General features: G+C 45.6%; 1 protein-coding gene across 1 annotated transcript; it reads right to left on the minus strand.

Moving 5' to 3' along the window:
• Nucleotides 1-9,144: 9,144 nt before the first annotated feature.
• On the minus strand, nucleotides 9,145-14,770 carry LOC308222593 (cytochrome P450 2H2-like; the record flags this gene model as incomplete). The annotated part of the gene is made up of 9 exons (XM_080620856.1): nucleotides 9,145-9,326; nucleotides 9,989-10,130; nucleotides 11,115-11,302; nucleotides 11,718-11,859; nucleotides 12,372-12,548; nucleotides 12,982-13,142; nucleotides 13,453-13,602; nucleotides 14,082-14,244; nucleotides 14,591-14,770. 9 exons carry the CDS (start codon nucleotides 14,768-14,770, stop codon nucleotides 9,145-9,147), a joined length of 1,485 nt encoding a protein of 494 aa, XP_080476982.1.
• Between the last annotated feature and the right edge of the window lie 1,463 nt (nucleotides 14,771-16,233).

The following is a 16,233-nucleotide window of genomic DNA, read 5'->3' on the forward strand; positions in this document are numbered from 1 at the left end:
AATGAGTCTCTGCATTCATTAAAGACTGTGGATTTCGTTGCATCTTCTGTTGTATGCATGCATTTAGTACTTCCTCAAGGGGAGGGAATTTTTTAATACATTCCTTGTTCTGCCAACTGTCATTTGTGTCTACTGCTAATACCAGGTGGGATTTACCTTCTGCAGGAAACAGCTTTCCCTTGAGCCTTTAATTTTGTCTTGGCTTTTGCAATCAAGACAGCATTTGGGAAGTCGGGCAAAGGAGCAGGTTGATCAGCCAAAGGGCTACATTGTTGTTGCAAGTTCTGCACTCATGCTTTCTTAGGCTGAGATACAGGTCTGCAGCAATAAGCATCAGGAATCTGGGAATAAGTCCTCAAGTAAACCTTAAAAGAGTAGGTCCATTTACCACACTACAGGGGATGGCCTTCAGCAGAAGGATCCAAAGACTCCGGGCCATGAAACTCCTGTGCAAAGGACAGCAGGATGAGTATGAGGCAGATGTTCCTTACTGCAAAGCTGTGGTCTGTACTCTCACTGTAGTAGCTGTATGTTTAGTAGCTGGGCAGCGCTTAGCATGCTTTTCTTCCTCTTTCTGTCCTCTGCTTGATGTCTGTCCTGCTTGCTAAGGATGTCTGTGTTCCTTCCCCAGTACATGCATTTCCCACCACCAGAACAGTTCCTGTGGTGTCATGAAGTAAGGAATGAGCATCCCCATGTAGCCTCCTGCACCTATCATGGCACAGTATGACCTTGGAATGAGGCTGCAGTCAAGTCAGCAGGTGGACATAATTTCCAAAGTGGGGACCTGCAGCCTTCAGTTGCACAGGGAGTTACATTCCAAAGCAATGCTGTAACATTAGAAATTACGCAGCTCAAGTGAAAAAGAACGATGCCTCAGATGCGGCAGGCTCTTTGTTTCAGCATCAAGCCAGCAGAAATATTCCACTTTGTTTTGGCATTTTGAGCAAATGTGCTCTGGCAGATGAGGTGCTAACCTTAGAAAGCAAAAGCAGAATTCCCGTGCAACTCATCTGTGGCACATACTAAACATGCTCCGGGAGCCAGGAGCAGTTTTATTTGCTGTGGGGCTGGCAGAGAAGAGGCGGAGTCCTCAGCACCCTGAAGCCCAGCTTTCCAGGCACATGCCAGACACTGCCCTGGCAGGGACCTGGCTCTGTCAGGTGTGCTGGGACCCAGCCAGGTTGTCTGAGTCAGCCCAAGAGAAGTGCCATTACCTCTTCCTCTTTGCAGGTCTGCTGTTGAGTTTTTAGCAGGAAGAGAAAGTCATCCTAAAAGGAACACTAACCCTGGTGTTGGGCAGTCTGCTGTTGACACGTGCAGGGATTTCTCAAGGAGAAGAGTGAAATGGTGAGTGGGAGTTGTCCTGTCAAGTTGGGTCTTGTTTGAATGGAATTAGCAGTAGGGAGGTCAGAGTGCAGGAGAGGTAAGGCCACCAAACAGCTAATCTAATCTGTTGGATCAATAGCTCCCTGTGAGTGTTTAACCCTCCCTGTTCTCTGCCCTCACCAGATCAATGAAGATGGCCCCTTCGTTAGCTCTGCACTTTCTTATGATGCAACTAATGGTTTCAGACAGCTGCTTGGGTTTTAGCATCTGCCCCAGTTTTTCTGTCCTGGAATTATTGCCTGGTCTTTGGGCAGTTGGAGAAAAGAGGAGGCTTGTGTTCTGGATCATGCAATGGGCCCTTCTTAAGGAGATTTCCTGTCCTGGGAGATGGGACCTGCTGAAACACGCAAGCTCTTTGTTTAGAAATTGCCAGGAAAGAGTGGCTGGGAATGAAATCTCCTTCCTCCCAGCAGTTAGCTGGCTCTAAGGCTAAAGCAGCATTCTCCTCTGAAATGTAATAATTAATTAATTCCATGAGTATTCATTGAAAACATGCTCTCAATAGATCTTAGATCAATAGCAGAGCTAGGAGAGCACAGCAAAAAGTTACTTGCTTATGGCATACAAACAGAAATGGTAGATTAGTGGCTTTGGTCTCTCTAACCTCTGTTGATCTTCTTTCACTTCCCCATATTGGTCCCCTTGGGAAGTCCCTTTGTCTCTCTCCCACAGCCTTACCCAGTAAAATGCATGTAGCCTCTGTTGCCTCAATCCAAGGGCTGGTCAGGTGTTATCTTTAGAGCTGTATAGGCACAGAAGAGGAGATAGTCACTGCCCATGAGCAATCGACATTTGAGCAAGTGTGAGAACAGCTACAGGAAAGGGAATACTATCTATATGTTGGAGAATTGATGCCTAGAGATGGAAGCATCTGTGGTGAATCTGAGGAGTAAATCAGGAGTATGTGATCACTGGATACGTGTCTTAACTGCATTTGTCCATCTCCCCTCTACTCCCTTCAGTGAGAAGCTCTCTTGACTGAGCTGCAGGGTCCCAGTGATGCTGATTTTGGCTGGGGAAGAGGCTTGTCTTCTTGTGGTCTCTCCTGCATATAGGTCTGCAAGATGCTACAAGTTACTGAGTGTCAAAAATGGAGAGGGAAAGGTTGCAATATTCGGCATTTTTTTACCTCAGCTGCAGTATAAGGCTTTCTCTCACCCAAGATATGCTCTTGACAGACAGATGCTGTAGGTAGTCCTGCCAGGAAGCCTACCTGACTCACATCAGGGTCACTGATACTCAGAGCCCTTTAAACATTACTCTGGAGTAGTCAGGGCAATGTATGAGCAAAAGCGGTGGCCCTGCAGGCGTAGAGGGATATCACAATATTGAATTACTTTCACTTTACATTTAGAAATTTCAGAACAATGATCGGGAGTTTTAATCAGGAGTATTACAATTGCCCTTTCTTTTTGAAGTAAATAAATTAGAAATCAATAGTAATTTTCATGTAAAGGACATACTTGATTCTCCTGACATGGCTAGCATACAAACTTGCATACTGATCCATTTTTGCAAGTGATTTGAGACAATGTGTACAATGTGCACAATTGAGAGAAACAGCCTGTTTCTCAGTGTCTTGCTGTGGCTTTCTGTATTTGCTTGCTAGCAGGTGGGACACTCTAGCTTCCAAATATGATGGTCTTACGATACCCCAAATCCTGCATTTTGTAATTAAAGGCCATTAGAGCAAAGCAGAAATGCCCAGTACCCTAAGTCACCTGTTAAAGAACCAGGCTTTTGCTTTAAATAAGGTCTTACTTATGTGGTCTGTCTGTTAGTGTCCCACCTTAAAAAGCTAAATATTTAACCCTGGTCTGGAAGTGTGATTGAATAAGCAAGGAAAATAAATAACATTTCTACTCAAAGCAAGGTCTACTAATCAGGTTATTGTAACAGACCTGTTTCTAGATGTCAGCTTAAATTTGTAAATAGTCAGTTGCACACACAAATATAGCTTCACAAATAACATGAGCAAAGTGACCTTATGTAAATGTTATTTATGTGGCTCCTTCTATTCAAACTTCCATTTTACTTGCATGTACAGTCATAAAAATAATAAAGTCCATTAAATGCACTATCTTTAACCAAAAAGAATGAAAAAACCCCATATTTACGGCTTCAGAGAAGAGGCAGATAAGAAAATCTAAGCTCAAAAGTTAACAGGTCAGCTATTCAAGAAGGTTTGTTTCAGTGATGAAGTTCAATGAAGTCAGAGTATAAAATTTGGGTGAGAAATGCCTGCTATATTTCATTGCCAGCCTGCAGCCTGGGTGCAGCAATGCCTGCACCTCTAAGGAGTTTGAAAGAAATCCGTTTCACTCAGTAACCAGCTGCTAGCTGTGGCTGCATTCTCAGTAGCATTCTCCAACATCTGTGGCTCCTTAAGCCAAGATGTTCAGAGGTTACACTTCCAGTACAATGTCCACAGCTTGCGTATAAAGGCCACACTTATAAACAGTGCTCCAGTTGGCATCTATAAGACAGGATGAATTCCAGTTCTTTCAATAATCTCATCCCCTCTTTGATTTTGCTGCGACTGTGGTCCTCAGCTTGCAGCGATGTGTTCCTCTCCTAGACTGGAGGAATTGGACTGTGCCAAATCTCCCATAGCTTTCTTGCATTTTGAGCCTTCCTTCTTCATATCCTGTAATATCCAGACTGCTATTGGCAAGCTTTCATGGCATTATTCTTGTTCTAAAGTAGCCAGGCCCTCATCAGTACATGGCAGCAGAACTTCCTGCAGTCAGAAAAGGGCAACTTTCTGCCAGCTCCCTTTCTACTGCTGTTTTGGGTTGGGTTTTTTTGTGGATGCAAAGTGAAGCTCTTTCAGCCTTTTCCTGTCACCTTCCAGAGCACCACAGTTTCAGTTCCAAGAAAGACCTCATCGACTTTTCTGTTTCATTCCAGTTTATTTTATTCTTGCATGTTTCTGGGACTGACTGGGTTTCAAGAATAACATTGAGCCTAACTGTCTTAAAAGAGCTGTTTCATACAGAAGTGCATGATACTTAGCCCTGGATTATAGGAGAAAAGTGGCTCCTGCACTGCTTGTCCTGATAATCAACCTCTGAAGCTCAGCTTTTCTGCAGTACCACTCCCAACACTGTCACTAGCACCGATCCCTGCTGCTAATAGAACTCACCATGTAATGGACCCAGCATTGCTACCAGCAGTAAGAGCTGCATCAACAAGAGGTTAAGAGCAGCTTTCAGCTGCCTCCAAGCCTCTTTCTGCATTCTTCCCAGTTAGCAGTGTTTCTGACAGATAAACAGTCCATCTAGCAGAAACTCTTCTAAATACCCTCCTGTCTAAGTGTGTAGACAATTTGGTCAGGGAGGAGTTAATGTGTTTCCATTATTTTCAGCTGTCCTTGAATCAACAGGCACAGGCACAGGCACATGTGATTAGTTTGGGGTTCAGAGGTTTGAGGTGCAAGTTCTTGCTGTTTTAGAAGCTATCACTGAACTTCAGCTCCCAAGCCATAGTGGGGTTAAACATCCTTACCCTTTCCAACTTAGGAGCTGTCAGGGTAAGTGCATTAAATGACAGGCTCTGATTACTCATAGGTATTGTATGGTATAAACAATTTGGGCAAAACAGTTCATGTTTCCTCATATCACTTTCTTCAATAGCATAGCATGGCTTCTGATTTCTCTGGAATGTGCCTTCCCTGTTCAGCTCAAATGAGTATATTCTCATGCTATCATTTCCAGTCACTTCAGAAACACCACTGCCCACTCCCACACCTAGCCAGGGTCATCTTCCAATAACTAGTACTCTGTTCTGGTTTTTTTGTTCATCATCATCATTATTATTTATTTATTATTATTATTATTGTATTTTCTTTTACTTTGTTTCTCTACAGGATACAATATCCTTCTCACCGTTTTACAACACAACTGTAAAGTCAGTAAGTATATGGCATAGGATGAAGACCAACTAATGACTCACTGTCATGTTACCTGTAGGAGCTGTGGGATGGGATTCTGGAAGAGAAATTATTGCTTTTATGGATAAAGTTTTGTTTGGGGTACACCAGGTTTGCCAGTGCCCTGCACTACATGCCTTGCATCTGCGAGGCGCTGATTGATCCTCCAGGTAAGGCTGTGCAAGCCACTGCCTCCAGCATCATGGCAAGGACACAGAGAAGACTGTGGTAAAAGCGCATCTTTTCTTGGGGTTTCCCATTCCCCTTCATGCTGTTTTTCCTTCTCAATCCAGCTTTCTCTGGCATATATACATGCTTGTCTCTTGTATATGCTTTGCATATGCTTTCTTTCAGCCTCAAGACTCCTTTTGAGGAAAACCATATATTTCTCCCATTCAGTTAGAACCATTGTTGGTAGGACCAGAGTTTGGGTTTTTGCTTATGACTGGCAAGTGCAGGCCATGACTTCAGGGGACAGCTGAGTGCTCCATGTGTTACTGACCACATACTGGTTTTAGAGTCTTAAAACTGCTCACTTAGCCTTTCTCCTTGCTTGCTTTCTATGAAACACTTCTTTGTAAATGTTCTATAACCATCTTATTTCTAGACTTCTGCACACACATCTGGAAGCATAACTGCCCAGGCAGATTGTTCTTCTGGGGTAAGAGCTTGTTTCATTGTTTAATGCAATTGATTACATGGAATGTTTTCCTTCTGAAATTAAATCTCTTCTTCTTCTGTCAGTCTCAGTGTGCAGAACAGCTGTGTTGGGCGACACTTTTGATCCGGGCCTGTGGTTTTGTTCCTTGCATTGGCTTTTCTTGATGTTGTATGGTAGCCACTCACCTAGCTACTAAGCACAGAGTTAAAGGATCACATTGCATGCATTTAACCTGTCTTTCTTTGTAAGTTAGTATGAGCCCTGGGTGGTTGGATTAGCCACAGGGATACCCAACATTCTGACCTTGGTCCTTGCAGTCATCTTGGTGGTGCTCTGTGTTACCCAGTGGAAGAACTACAGCTTGAATCAGGTGACTACCTTTCACTCCTGGGTGCCTTGCTATGTCCAGGCCTAGACCTCCATATCAGGAACCTTATTCAACATCCTCTGCAGCTCTCTGCAAGTTCAGCACCATATCCCTTGGCACTCAAACTGTCTCTGCTCTATCTGTCAAAGGCTGGACCTCAGCCTAGGAGTTAAAGTTTCATAAAGATAAAAGAGAAACTCATGTGAAAATACTGTGATTGTACCTAATTAAAGAGTGTTTTATCATCCAGCTTGGACTATGTTGGATATTATCCCAAATATTATTCCCTGTGTGGGTATTTATCCCCTGAGTATGTCCTGAGTTCTGTAGCTGTTTAGTAACTGACCATTTTCTCACTTCCTTGTGCTTCTTATGCAGTTGTTTGTGAATTGTAGATAGATGTTGTTTGCCACTGTTTTGTTCATTGCTTCAGATGAATCAACATCCCGATGGGCAGGAAGAACATGAATATGAATCATCCCCTCCCAGACCTCCAAATGTAAGTCATTTCTTAACGGATTCGCAACATAACACACATACTACTGAGCGAGTTACTAAATGCAGGACTGGCTTTAAGGGAGCCCTAAACTAATACAGAGCTCATGGTGACCTCTTTCCCCATGCTTGACTGGGGCTCCTACATGACTGCTGTTTCTGGTTGCATGTCTGTCCATTTGATGCAATCCCAAATAAGAGGCTAGCAATGGTTTGCCATTGGTTGAGAACACCCAGGCATTATAGCTGTGTCCTGCATGAGCAAAAATGGAGGGCGAAGGAGGGAAGAACCCAAGATGTGAGCAAATGTGATATTTCTTCAAAATACTGCTAAATGTTTCCAAAGGCAGGTGGAAATTCTTGCATATTGTATTCTCTGCAGCACTCACAAAGTCTCTGACTACCTTTTGACAATCATCATAGAAATTCTATTTTCCCTTTAGGACTTTTATATGACCATGGTGCAGGGAACAACAAATATATATGTAAATGAAGATCAAGACAGACACTGCAAACCAGAGATCCAAACACAACCAAAGCCCATGAGGATGCAGAAACACGGAAGAGAGACACCTGTGGTGGAATCCATTTGTGAAAACCACCCATCCTGTCACGGAAAAAAACCCACCAAATAGTGGCTGGGGCCAGAAATGACAGGCACAATCCTTTTCCTGGACACCAAGGATCACACGGTGGCAGTGAGAGTTTTCTCTTTGCACGTCCAGGAAATTCTGTGGAAAATGGGACAGAGACTTTGGATGGGGGAAGGACTGTTTGAAATGATGTCTCTAAGATGTGGAAACAAAATCAGATTCCCCTGAAGCACCCAACCTCTCTGGGAAAGATGTTTTGCTGTCCCCCTAAATTAATTCATTTTAATAAAGAACATGTAAATCCTTGCAGTGATACTGATGGTAGAAAAGAGCAGCCAGAGAGTTTGTTGGAGTCCTTACCACTCAGGTGCCTGAGCTCCTTGCAGCAGCCTGCAAAGACAGACTCTTCATTTGACAGAAGGAGTCCAGACCATAACTGAGATGAAATGATATGCCCAGGAAAACTGGAATAAAAATGCAACTCCAGCTGCAGAACTTCACCCCCATGATGGCAACTTCCTGTATTTCTCAGCTGTTCCTTACCTGCAATGGTCTCTCACTACTCTGTTTTCTCCCTTAGACCTTGGCTTTTCAGCTGGGAGGTGGAGTGAAAGTGTGATTCAGGCAAGAGACACCATCCAGAGAAATTACCTCCTCAGTAGCCCCATCTTGATTCATGGGAGAATGCTGAGTGGCCACAGTGACAGGTGAGGCTGTACTGGCAAATGCCTGGGAGAGAGCAGAAGGGGGTGATGGTGGGAGGAGGACAGGGCCGAGCCGTAAAGAAGGCTTCCCACTCCTAGCTTGTGGGAAGGCTGGGCCGCAGAGTGCCTGAGACACCTGAAAGGAGCCTCCAGGAGCAGCTATGGGTCCCATTAAGAGAGTGAATGCAGACAGAACTTTAGCCTCTGAATGCACTGCTTCAGGAGGGATGCTGCAGTTATACTTTGTCCAGCTGTGGGTAGCAGGGTTGGCAGCCCCAAGAACAGCAGATAGAGCTACAGATAGCTCCCAGGCTGCAGGACCCTCTTCCTATCCTGCACTGCGAGTCTTCCTGCCTGGTCTTGTGCTGTGACTGGCAAGGTGTCCTTGCAGGCAGCAGCAATGGGTCCAGCAGATGAAACAGACAGGAACCTTGCCCCTGTAGGCACAGCCCTTCCCACAGGGCACTGGCCACAGGCACTGCAGACCTACTTTGCAGTGGAACAGCAAATGCAGGTGCCAGCCTAACCCAAAGAAAATAATGGCTCAAATCTTTTTAAACAGATTTTTCTTTATTGGGTCATTAACAAAGATACATACAGTGGTATCCACCTGCAAAGCACGCTGCTTTCTGGGGGGACCCATGCTGAAGGAGAAACATCCCATGGGCAGTCAAAAGAGCTGTTTGTGAGAAAACCAGCTGTTTGATGCAGCCACTGTGCTCAATGAGCCCATGGACAGAGTATAAGTGCTACAGGCTACAATGACACCCAAGGCCTCCATGGGATGTGGTGGAGCAATTCTGGGAGGCTTTGAAGGTGTCTACTCTGTGTATGTCCTGTGTTTGGGCTGCCTTCTTGGAGGCCTTAGAAAGGTGGGCCAATGCTCCTGCAATTGTTTTTATTCAGGGACATGTGTCCTGTTTTCAGCTGGGATAGAGTTAATTTTCTGCCCAGGAGAAGGAGTGGTCAGGTTCAGAACACTGCAGAGAATGGTTTTGTGCTTTTCAACGGGGGATAGCACAGAGCTGGTAGGCGGGAGGTATGTTGCTTGTCCCACTCATCACTGGGATTATGTTGATTTCCTGGGGGTTGACAGTAGGCTTCAAGGTAAAGTTCTGCAAAATGGTGGTCATAAATAAGAATATCTCCATGCGTGCCAGGCCCTCTCCAGGGCATATTCGCTTCCCTGGAAGTGAAAACAGCAGATAGCACTTTGCTGACTAGACCAGAGTTTGTACTAAGCAGATGTGTTGCACAGCTTTATTTACCAGATACAGCCGCAGAAGTGAGATGACCGTTAGGATTACCAAGGACATTTGCAAGAGAAGAGTTTGTTGAAGAAAGACCCTTGGCAGTTTGATTGGGTATGTGAAGGAAGAACAGTAGTAGGAAAAGTCTTAAATGTGGAAGGGGCATCACAGGAAGCAAGATGAGAGAGAGAAAGGTGGCTTAAAACATGGGTGAGAAAGCAGAGGGTAGGGGCTGTGGGTAGGAGAGTACTTAAGAGGAGCTGAGGAAAAGTGGAGCTACCACAGAAAGACAGGTTGGTTAGGGATGACTGGTGATTGTGTAGGAAGGTGACGGGTATTTTAGAAAGTGTCAGTGGGTCCCACTCATATCATTATATTGGCAACTCCTAGTAGGAGGTTTGAGAAGCCCCAAACAAGATGGGAAATGCAGCTGAGGAGGATAGCAATAGGGAGGAGCTATCCAAAGAGCAGTGAGCCCCAAGGAAGCACCAATGAGACCATGCTAGGGAGAGGGAGTGTGTGTTATAGGGAAAGACAGGATGATTGCCAGAGCAGGAAGTCAACAGAGAGAGGAAGAGAGAGAAAGCCTGTGCTTTACCTGCTGAGAAGGGCATGAAGAACTCACTCTTCCTAAAGGTGCCATTCGCATTCAGGAAATGTCCAGGGTTGAACTCATCTGGGTTTGGAAACTCTTTACTGTCATGGAGGACAGAACTGAGGATGGGAAAAATCGTAGTGCCCTGAGGTAACACAAGAAGAGCAGAACATGAAGGGGAGTCTAGTTGGATCACTTAATCTGACTGCCTGCCAAGTGAAGACTAAGCTTCCCACCACAGCCCTACCCATGTTTCACTTCCCTTTGGGAACCCTTCCTTTGAAGAGGCAGCTTTAGGGAGACCCTGATAGATGTCACAACAGGGACAGTTGGTTTCTCTTCCCGAGCACTTCCTCTCACTTTCAAATCATTTATCCTCACTCTGCTTTGGTCATCTGGGGACGCCTTATGTAATTCTTCTTCGTAGTGTTTCACAATAATGAACTTGTAGATGCATCCTGTTCCTTCTTTTCTTCAAGATCCCAAAAGCAAAAGCACACAAGGTTGTGGAAATAAAGCACTGTTGCACTCTCCTGACAAATTTCTCCTGAGAGGATCCTCTTCTTTCTCTCTTCCAGACCATTTGTGGGGTTTTCGTGTGGATCACAAGCAGGGAGAGATAAATAATCCAGCAGTGATGACACAAGAGGCGGAAGCTAAGCAGATCCCTGGGTCCTGCCTTTTGATTTTACAAGATAGCTGAAAATCAAGATGTCAACAGCCACGTGCTACGGTTTCCCACGGCCAACCAGAAGAGCAATGAGCATTGCTGTAGCCGCCCAGCCCAGGTCATGGGTTGCTCGAGCCCTGCCTCTGGCAGTGGCCAGCAGTGACTGCCTCAAGAAGTGTGTAAGAGCGAGGCAAACAGGTTTTTCTTCTTTGCTTGAATACCAAGATAGCCTCCAGCACTTTGTGGCTGAGGGGCTTTCTGTGCTCAGTAACTGCCAACCGGCTTTGCAGTCTCTCTGAGAGGGTGGTGAGCAGCTCCACAGCTTTGCTGCCTTTTGTGTGAGGAGTCACTGCTCTGTGTTTTTTGTGAGCCCACTGTATTTCTACAGGGAGGTAAAGCTGCAGAGCAAGTGAGCAAAGGTGGTGGGCAGAGCTGCTTTTCCACTCTTTGCCTACTAACCTTTGGAATGATGTACTCTCTGAAGCGTGTGTCTTTAGCCACAGTGTGAGGGAGACCTATGGGGAGGAGGGAGATGAAGCGCTGGATTTCATGGACCACTGCATCTGTGTAGGGCATCTGGGTCCTGTCAGCCACACAAGGTCTTCGTGATCGTCCTACTACCTGGTCAATCTCTTCTTGAACTTTCTCTGTCATGAGAGGCACAAACCATAAAATGGGTAAAGAAAATCAAACCTACCTAAACAGGTTGCCCTAAGCTGTCCAAAGATCACAGGTGACAGGAGCAGTGACGCTGGTTTTGGTGTCAACTAGAACACAGCTCCACTACAGCCCATGCAAAGAATGTCTTCCTAGTGACTTGGTTAAATAGGAGTACTGGGAGATAAAGATGTGGACACCGTCGAGTCCCTGGCTGTGAGGAGAGTGTAGTTGATGATGACGCCAGTGAAGCTGAGGAATCTCTAATGACCACCCCAGGGAAAGATGGTGCAGGGACTTTGCCCATTTGGATAAAATATGAGAAAAGGAGGAGAAAAGTTTTGGTGTTAGACACGTGCCCAGCCCATGTAAACAGCTAAAGAGGAGGAGGTCACAGACTGGTACCTTGTATCTTTGGGTGTTTAAGCAGAAGCAGAAGCCCATATCTTATGGTGGTGCTAGCTGTCTCAGTTCCAGCAATAAACAAGTCGAAGGTGGTGGTTATCAGGTTCTTCATGTGGAAAGTGGAATTGGGACAGTCTTTCTCCTAGAGAAAAAGCTGGTATGTTTCCCCAGCTGAGATAAGTGTCCCTCTCTTGTCATCCCAGGCCTGCCTTTTCACCTAGAGGCATTATAATGCTATCTTTATGCAGTAAGCTCAACCCCACAGCAATCTTCTTTCAAGCTGTTGACCAAATGCTACGTAGCTGCCTGTTTGCCCTTGCTATGCCAACTGCTAGGTGGCTAGTTTCTAGTGAAAGAACTGCAAGACCAGACTGCAAATGTCCCTATGTTTCGGTGAGAGCAGATGAAGGTCTTGCTGTCCAAGCAGCTACAGGTAGTGGCTGGTGAGTGTGTAAACTCAGAGCTATAAGCTCTAGTGGAGGTAGTATCTGAGGCTTGGTGTCTTCCCACAGCACAGCACAGCTGCCTGGGAAGGGGTCATCCTAATGCCTGTGTTAAGAGAGGGAAGGGGTTCAGTGTAGGCGTGCTTGGGGCTGAGCTGGGGCTCTATGCTAGAGATTGGAAGGGACCTCAAGGTCCTCAAGGTCTCCTTACCTCCTGCATTTTGTTGAGGAAGAGGTCGATGAAATCCTGAGGGGAAGTGGGATCTAGGGAGGCTTGGTGTATTTTCACTTCCTCTGACACAAAGGCTTTTAGAGAATCAAATTCTTTGAATATGTTGTTGTGTGGGCCAGGCAAGTAATCCAAAATGTTTGAGAACATCTGGTAGAGCTGGAAAGAAAGAAACGAGAAGGTCCATAGCATGATCATTGCCCTTTTCTTTGATATTAGCAAAAAGCCTAGGAAGACCACAACCCTCTCAACTGTGCCAAGCAGAAGGCGTGGCACAAGTATGAGGTTGGGCACAAGTATGAGGCACAAGTATGGGGCTGAGCAGTCTGACAGCATGGTAGGGTCTTGCTTAGTAGTAGTAGAAATCTCAAAGGTGGAAAAGAAGGATGTTCAGGACTAGGGGGAAGCTGCACTTAGCTGGCAAAGCCAACTCCATTGGTGAGGGTGCTTCTTGCTCTTGAATGAATTCCCTCTTGTGCAGCAGAGCATTGATGGAGTCCTAGTTAGAAGACTGAAATGCAACTTCACTGGGAGGGAGGCCTCCCGCTCCCCTGGGAGAATACTGACACGGTGAAATGGCTACTGAATGTACCTGTCCCAAGCGAGAACTCGTCATCTTAAAGATGTTGTTCATGTTGTTCATCAGGGCCAGGAACTTCTTGTCTTTATAGTCATATCGTTTGCCAAAGACAATGGAGCATATGACATTGGAGATAGCACAGCTCAGGATAAAGGTTGGGTCAAAAGGTGTTCCTGTGATTTCAGATAAGTTACAAACAATAAAAAAAAAACAACCAAAACTATGGCTGCTTATGGCTACTGTGGATAACCTGAGCTCTGGTTGTTAGAGGAAATATCAGATCACAGTCTCTCAATAACACAGAAGGGTCTTCCAGAAAGAACAGTACATGATTATGGAATTATTTACTGCTTTGTAATGGGGCATAGTTGGTGCACAGACCAGACACATGGGAACTTCAACTCTATGCTAAAAAGGTGGGTCCTTTAATACAGTTTTGTGGGGGTTTTTTGCAAACATAAGCTATATTAAAATGGACCATACCCTTTGTTTTGTCAATCTCTTCCAGAAAGTACTGAATTTCCTCCTGGATTCTCTCTTCAATGCTCCTCTTCCCCATTCCAAAGTTGCGCAGAGCGCTGAGAGCAAACCGCCGGGCTTGCAACCACTCCTCATTGTTGCTAAAAACAATCCCTGCAGAGGAAGAAGGAAGAGGAAAGACCTGGCTTTGACATGCTATGTGTGAGATGGAGAGGTTCATGGTGACAGTGAATCCTGTCCTCGTGACAGCATTGACATGGTGGTGTCAGTACTGTGGTTTGGAGAAAATCTCTGGAGGTCCTGTAGCCCAACTGCCTGCTTTTGGCTTTTTCCACCACATACCCAACCTCCCTGTGAACAATTCATCACTCGTATCCACACGTAATTTCCCTTGCTGCAACTGGTGGCTGCTGCTGCTTGCCCTTTCGCTGGCCATCACTGGTATCAATACAGCTTCATTTCCCTGCTATCCTCATTAGGTCATGTAAGCCAACAATCACAGCCCACTCTGCCTTCCCTTCTCCAGGTGGGATCCACCCACTCCCCACAGTCTTCCCTTGTGTATAATATACTCCAGCTCTGCCGAACGCATACTCAACCCTTCTCAGAAGGAGCTTGATCAGCAAACATACCTAATCCGTTGTTAGCCCTGTCTCCTATTGGCATGTGTCCTCTGCCAGCAAACTCATCCGCACGATCAACCAAGGCTTCTTTCACCACATCATGTCCATGCAGGACCACCACTGGGTCAGAGCCCAGGTGCACTGTGAACACTGGTCCATACTCTTCACTGAGCTGTCAAAATGCAAGAGAAAACAAGCAGATAGGGAGGAGGAGTTGAAAAGTGGCCTTGCTGCTGCATCCCACTGCAGGTAGTGCAGCCTCACAGACTAGCAGTGTCCAGATTGGTCCTGTCATGACAAATCTGGGTGTGGAGAGGGTTTCCAGCTATCAGGCCCTGAACAACAATGGCAACAGCAGTGAGGGGAGAAGCTGAGATCCCTATCACTTTTCTGCTCCTCTAGGCTTGCCACTCATCAAGCTAGAGCCACATGTTGTCCCCATGCACAGGTCATACATGTTTCTCAACCACAGAATAAAGTAAGAGAGAATAATGTAAGAGAGAAGAAAGTAGCCTTACCTTCTGGAGGGTTTTAGCCATGTTCTTTGGTTTCACCTGCAGCACGTTACCTAGGATGGGAAGGGGAATTGGTCCTGGGGGCATCTTCCCCTTTCCAGACTTCCCTCTCCATGCTGCAACAGAAAGCAGGCAAGCAATGCAAACTAAAAGGACAACAGTGGCTGCTCCCAGGAGCTCCATTTGCTTCTGCAGCTCAGGAGGGAGTGACTCTGGCTGCTGGAGCCCAAATTTATATACAGAAGGGCTGTGTTAGTTCAATAGCAGGTTTTTGATTACATAGCTTAGTCAACACTACTAGTCAATAATTTGTTAGACCGCCCTGTGTTATGAAACTAGGATTTCTTTTGGTGTTAGTTGGTCATTGAAAACATACCTTATCTCAAATAACTGCAGCAGCCAAGAGTAGTTAAGAAACTTGTAATGCGCTGATAAAACTTACTTTGTCTCATCTAAAGTTTATCATTCAAGAAGTCACGCTAGGGGTGCACTTTTCTACTGAGGTGCTCCCAGAAATTCACTGTTGCGAGAACATCTTCCAAGTTCTTCAATGCCATTTGGATTTTCTGTTCTTTGATATTGACTGTACAAGCTCTCAGTGGGGTCAGCCATCCTTGCTTGTTCCTGAAGTCTTCCTGACATTATCAGTGGAGTTTGTGCTTCATGCAATAAGACGAAGAACATATTGACATGTTCTCAGTGCACAGCAATCGTTTCGGTCTCTCTCCCTAGGGCTGTCTGGCCTCACAAGAGATGCAAGTAAAAAAGTATTCATTTAGCAAGGTCAGAAAGGCCTCCAGACATCACAACAGACAAGAAAGGATTTGCTGAGAGAGATAACATAAGCACATAAGAAAAGGGGACTAGACCTCTTCAAGGTCTCCTAGAGGAGAGAAAGACTGAGACAAGCAGGTAGAGAAAAGAGAAATCAACAACTTGAGAGCATCTCTAGCGAATGATTTCCCAAGCTGAGACAAAGGTGCACATGTGAGAGGCTGGATATAGGTTGGTGCAACCTGTCAACTAGTCCTTGTACTTGCAATGGCCAAAGAAGCTCACCCAGCCTACTGCTGGAAGCTGGCCCGCACAAGTTCCTGTTTTGTTGATGTCTTGACTCTGGTATGAAGAGCTGCTTCCCTGGAAGGGCCAGAGGTGCTCTGGGAGGCTAAACAGCATGTCTGGTATGTTGCAAGGACTTCAAAAAGAGCTGGGGGCTTCCTGACAAAGATTACTCCCGGGGCAGTGTACTTGCAAGGTCCCAACAGCAGTGGCAATGGCAGGTAGAAAGGACCCTTAGGGCTGTGGCACTGACTGGGCTCAGCTTGCTCAGTCTGGCTGTATCCCTCTGTGTCTCCTGAGCTGTGGCACTTTTGCAGGCAGATAGATCTCATCTAACTGAGCTGGTGTCGCAAGTACCTAGGATGAGGGACTTGGTGGGAATTAGTGAGGTGTCGCGGAATGGACTCAGTCGGAGATCAATGTGATCAGACAAAGCCATTTATTCTAGAAAACTAACTCTTTATATACTATTTCTTAAAGTTGTTTTCACTAACTTGGGACATTGTGATTGGATACATATCTGTGAGGCCCTTAACAACTAACGTATAATTGGTTAAGCACAGGTGTGAGAACCTGACCTTCAAAGT

Source organism: Psittacula echo (genome assembly GCF_963264785.1).
Source record: "Psittacula echo genome assembly, chromosome: 6".
Lineage (NCBI taxonomy): Eukaryota > Metazoa > Chordata > Aves > Psittaciformes > Psittacidae > Psittacula > Psittacula echo.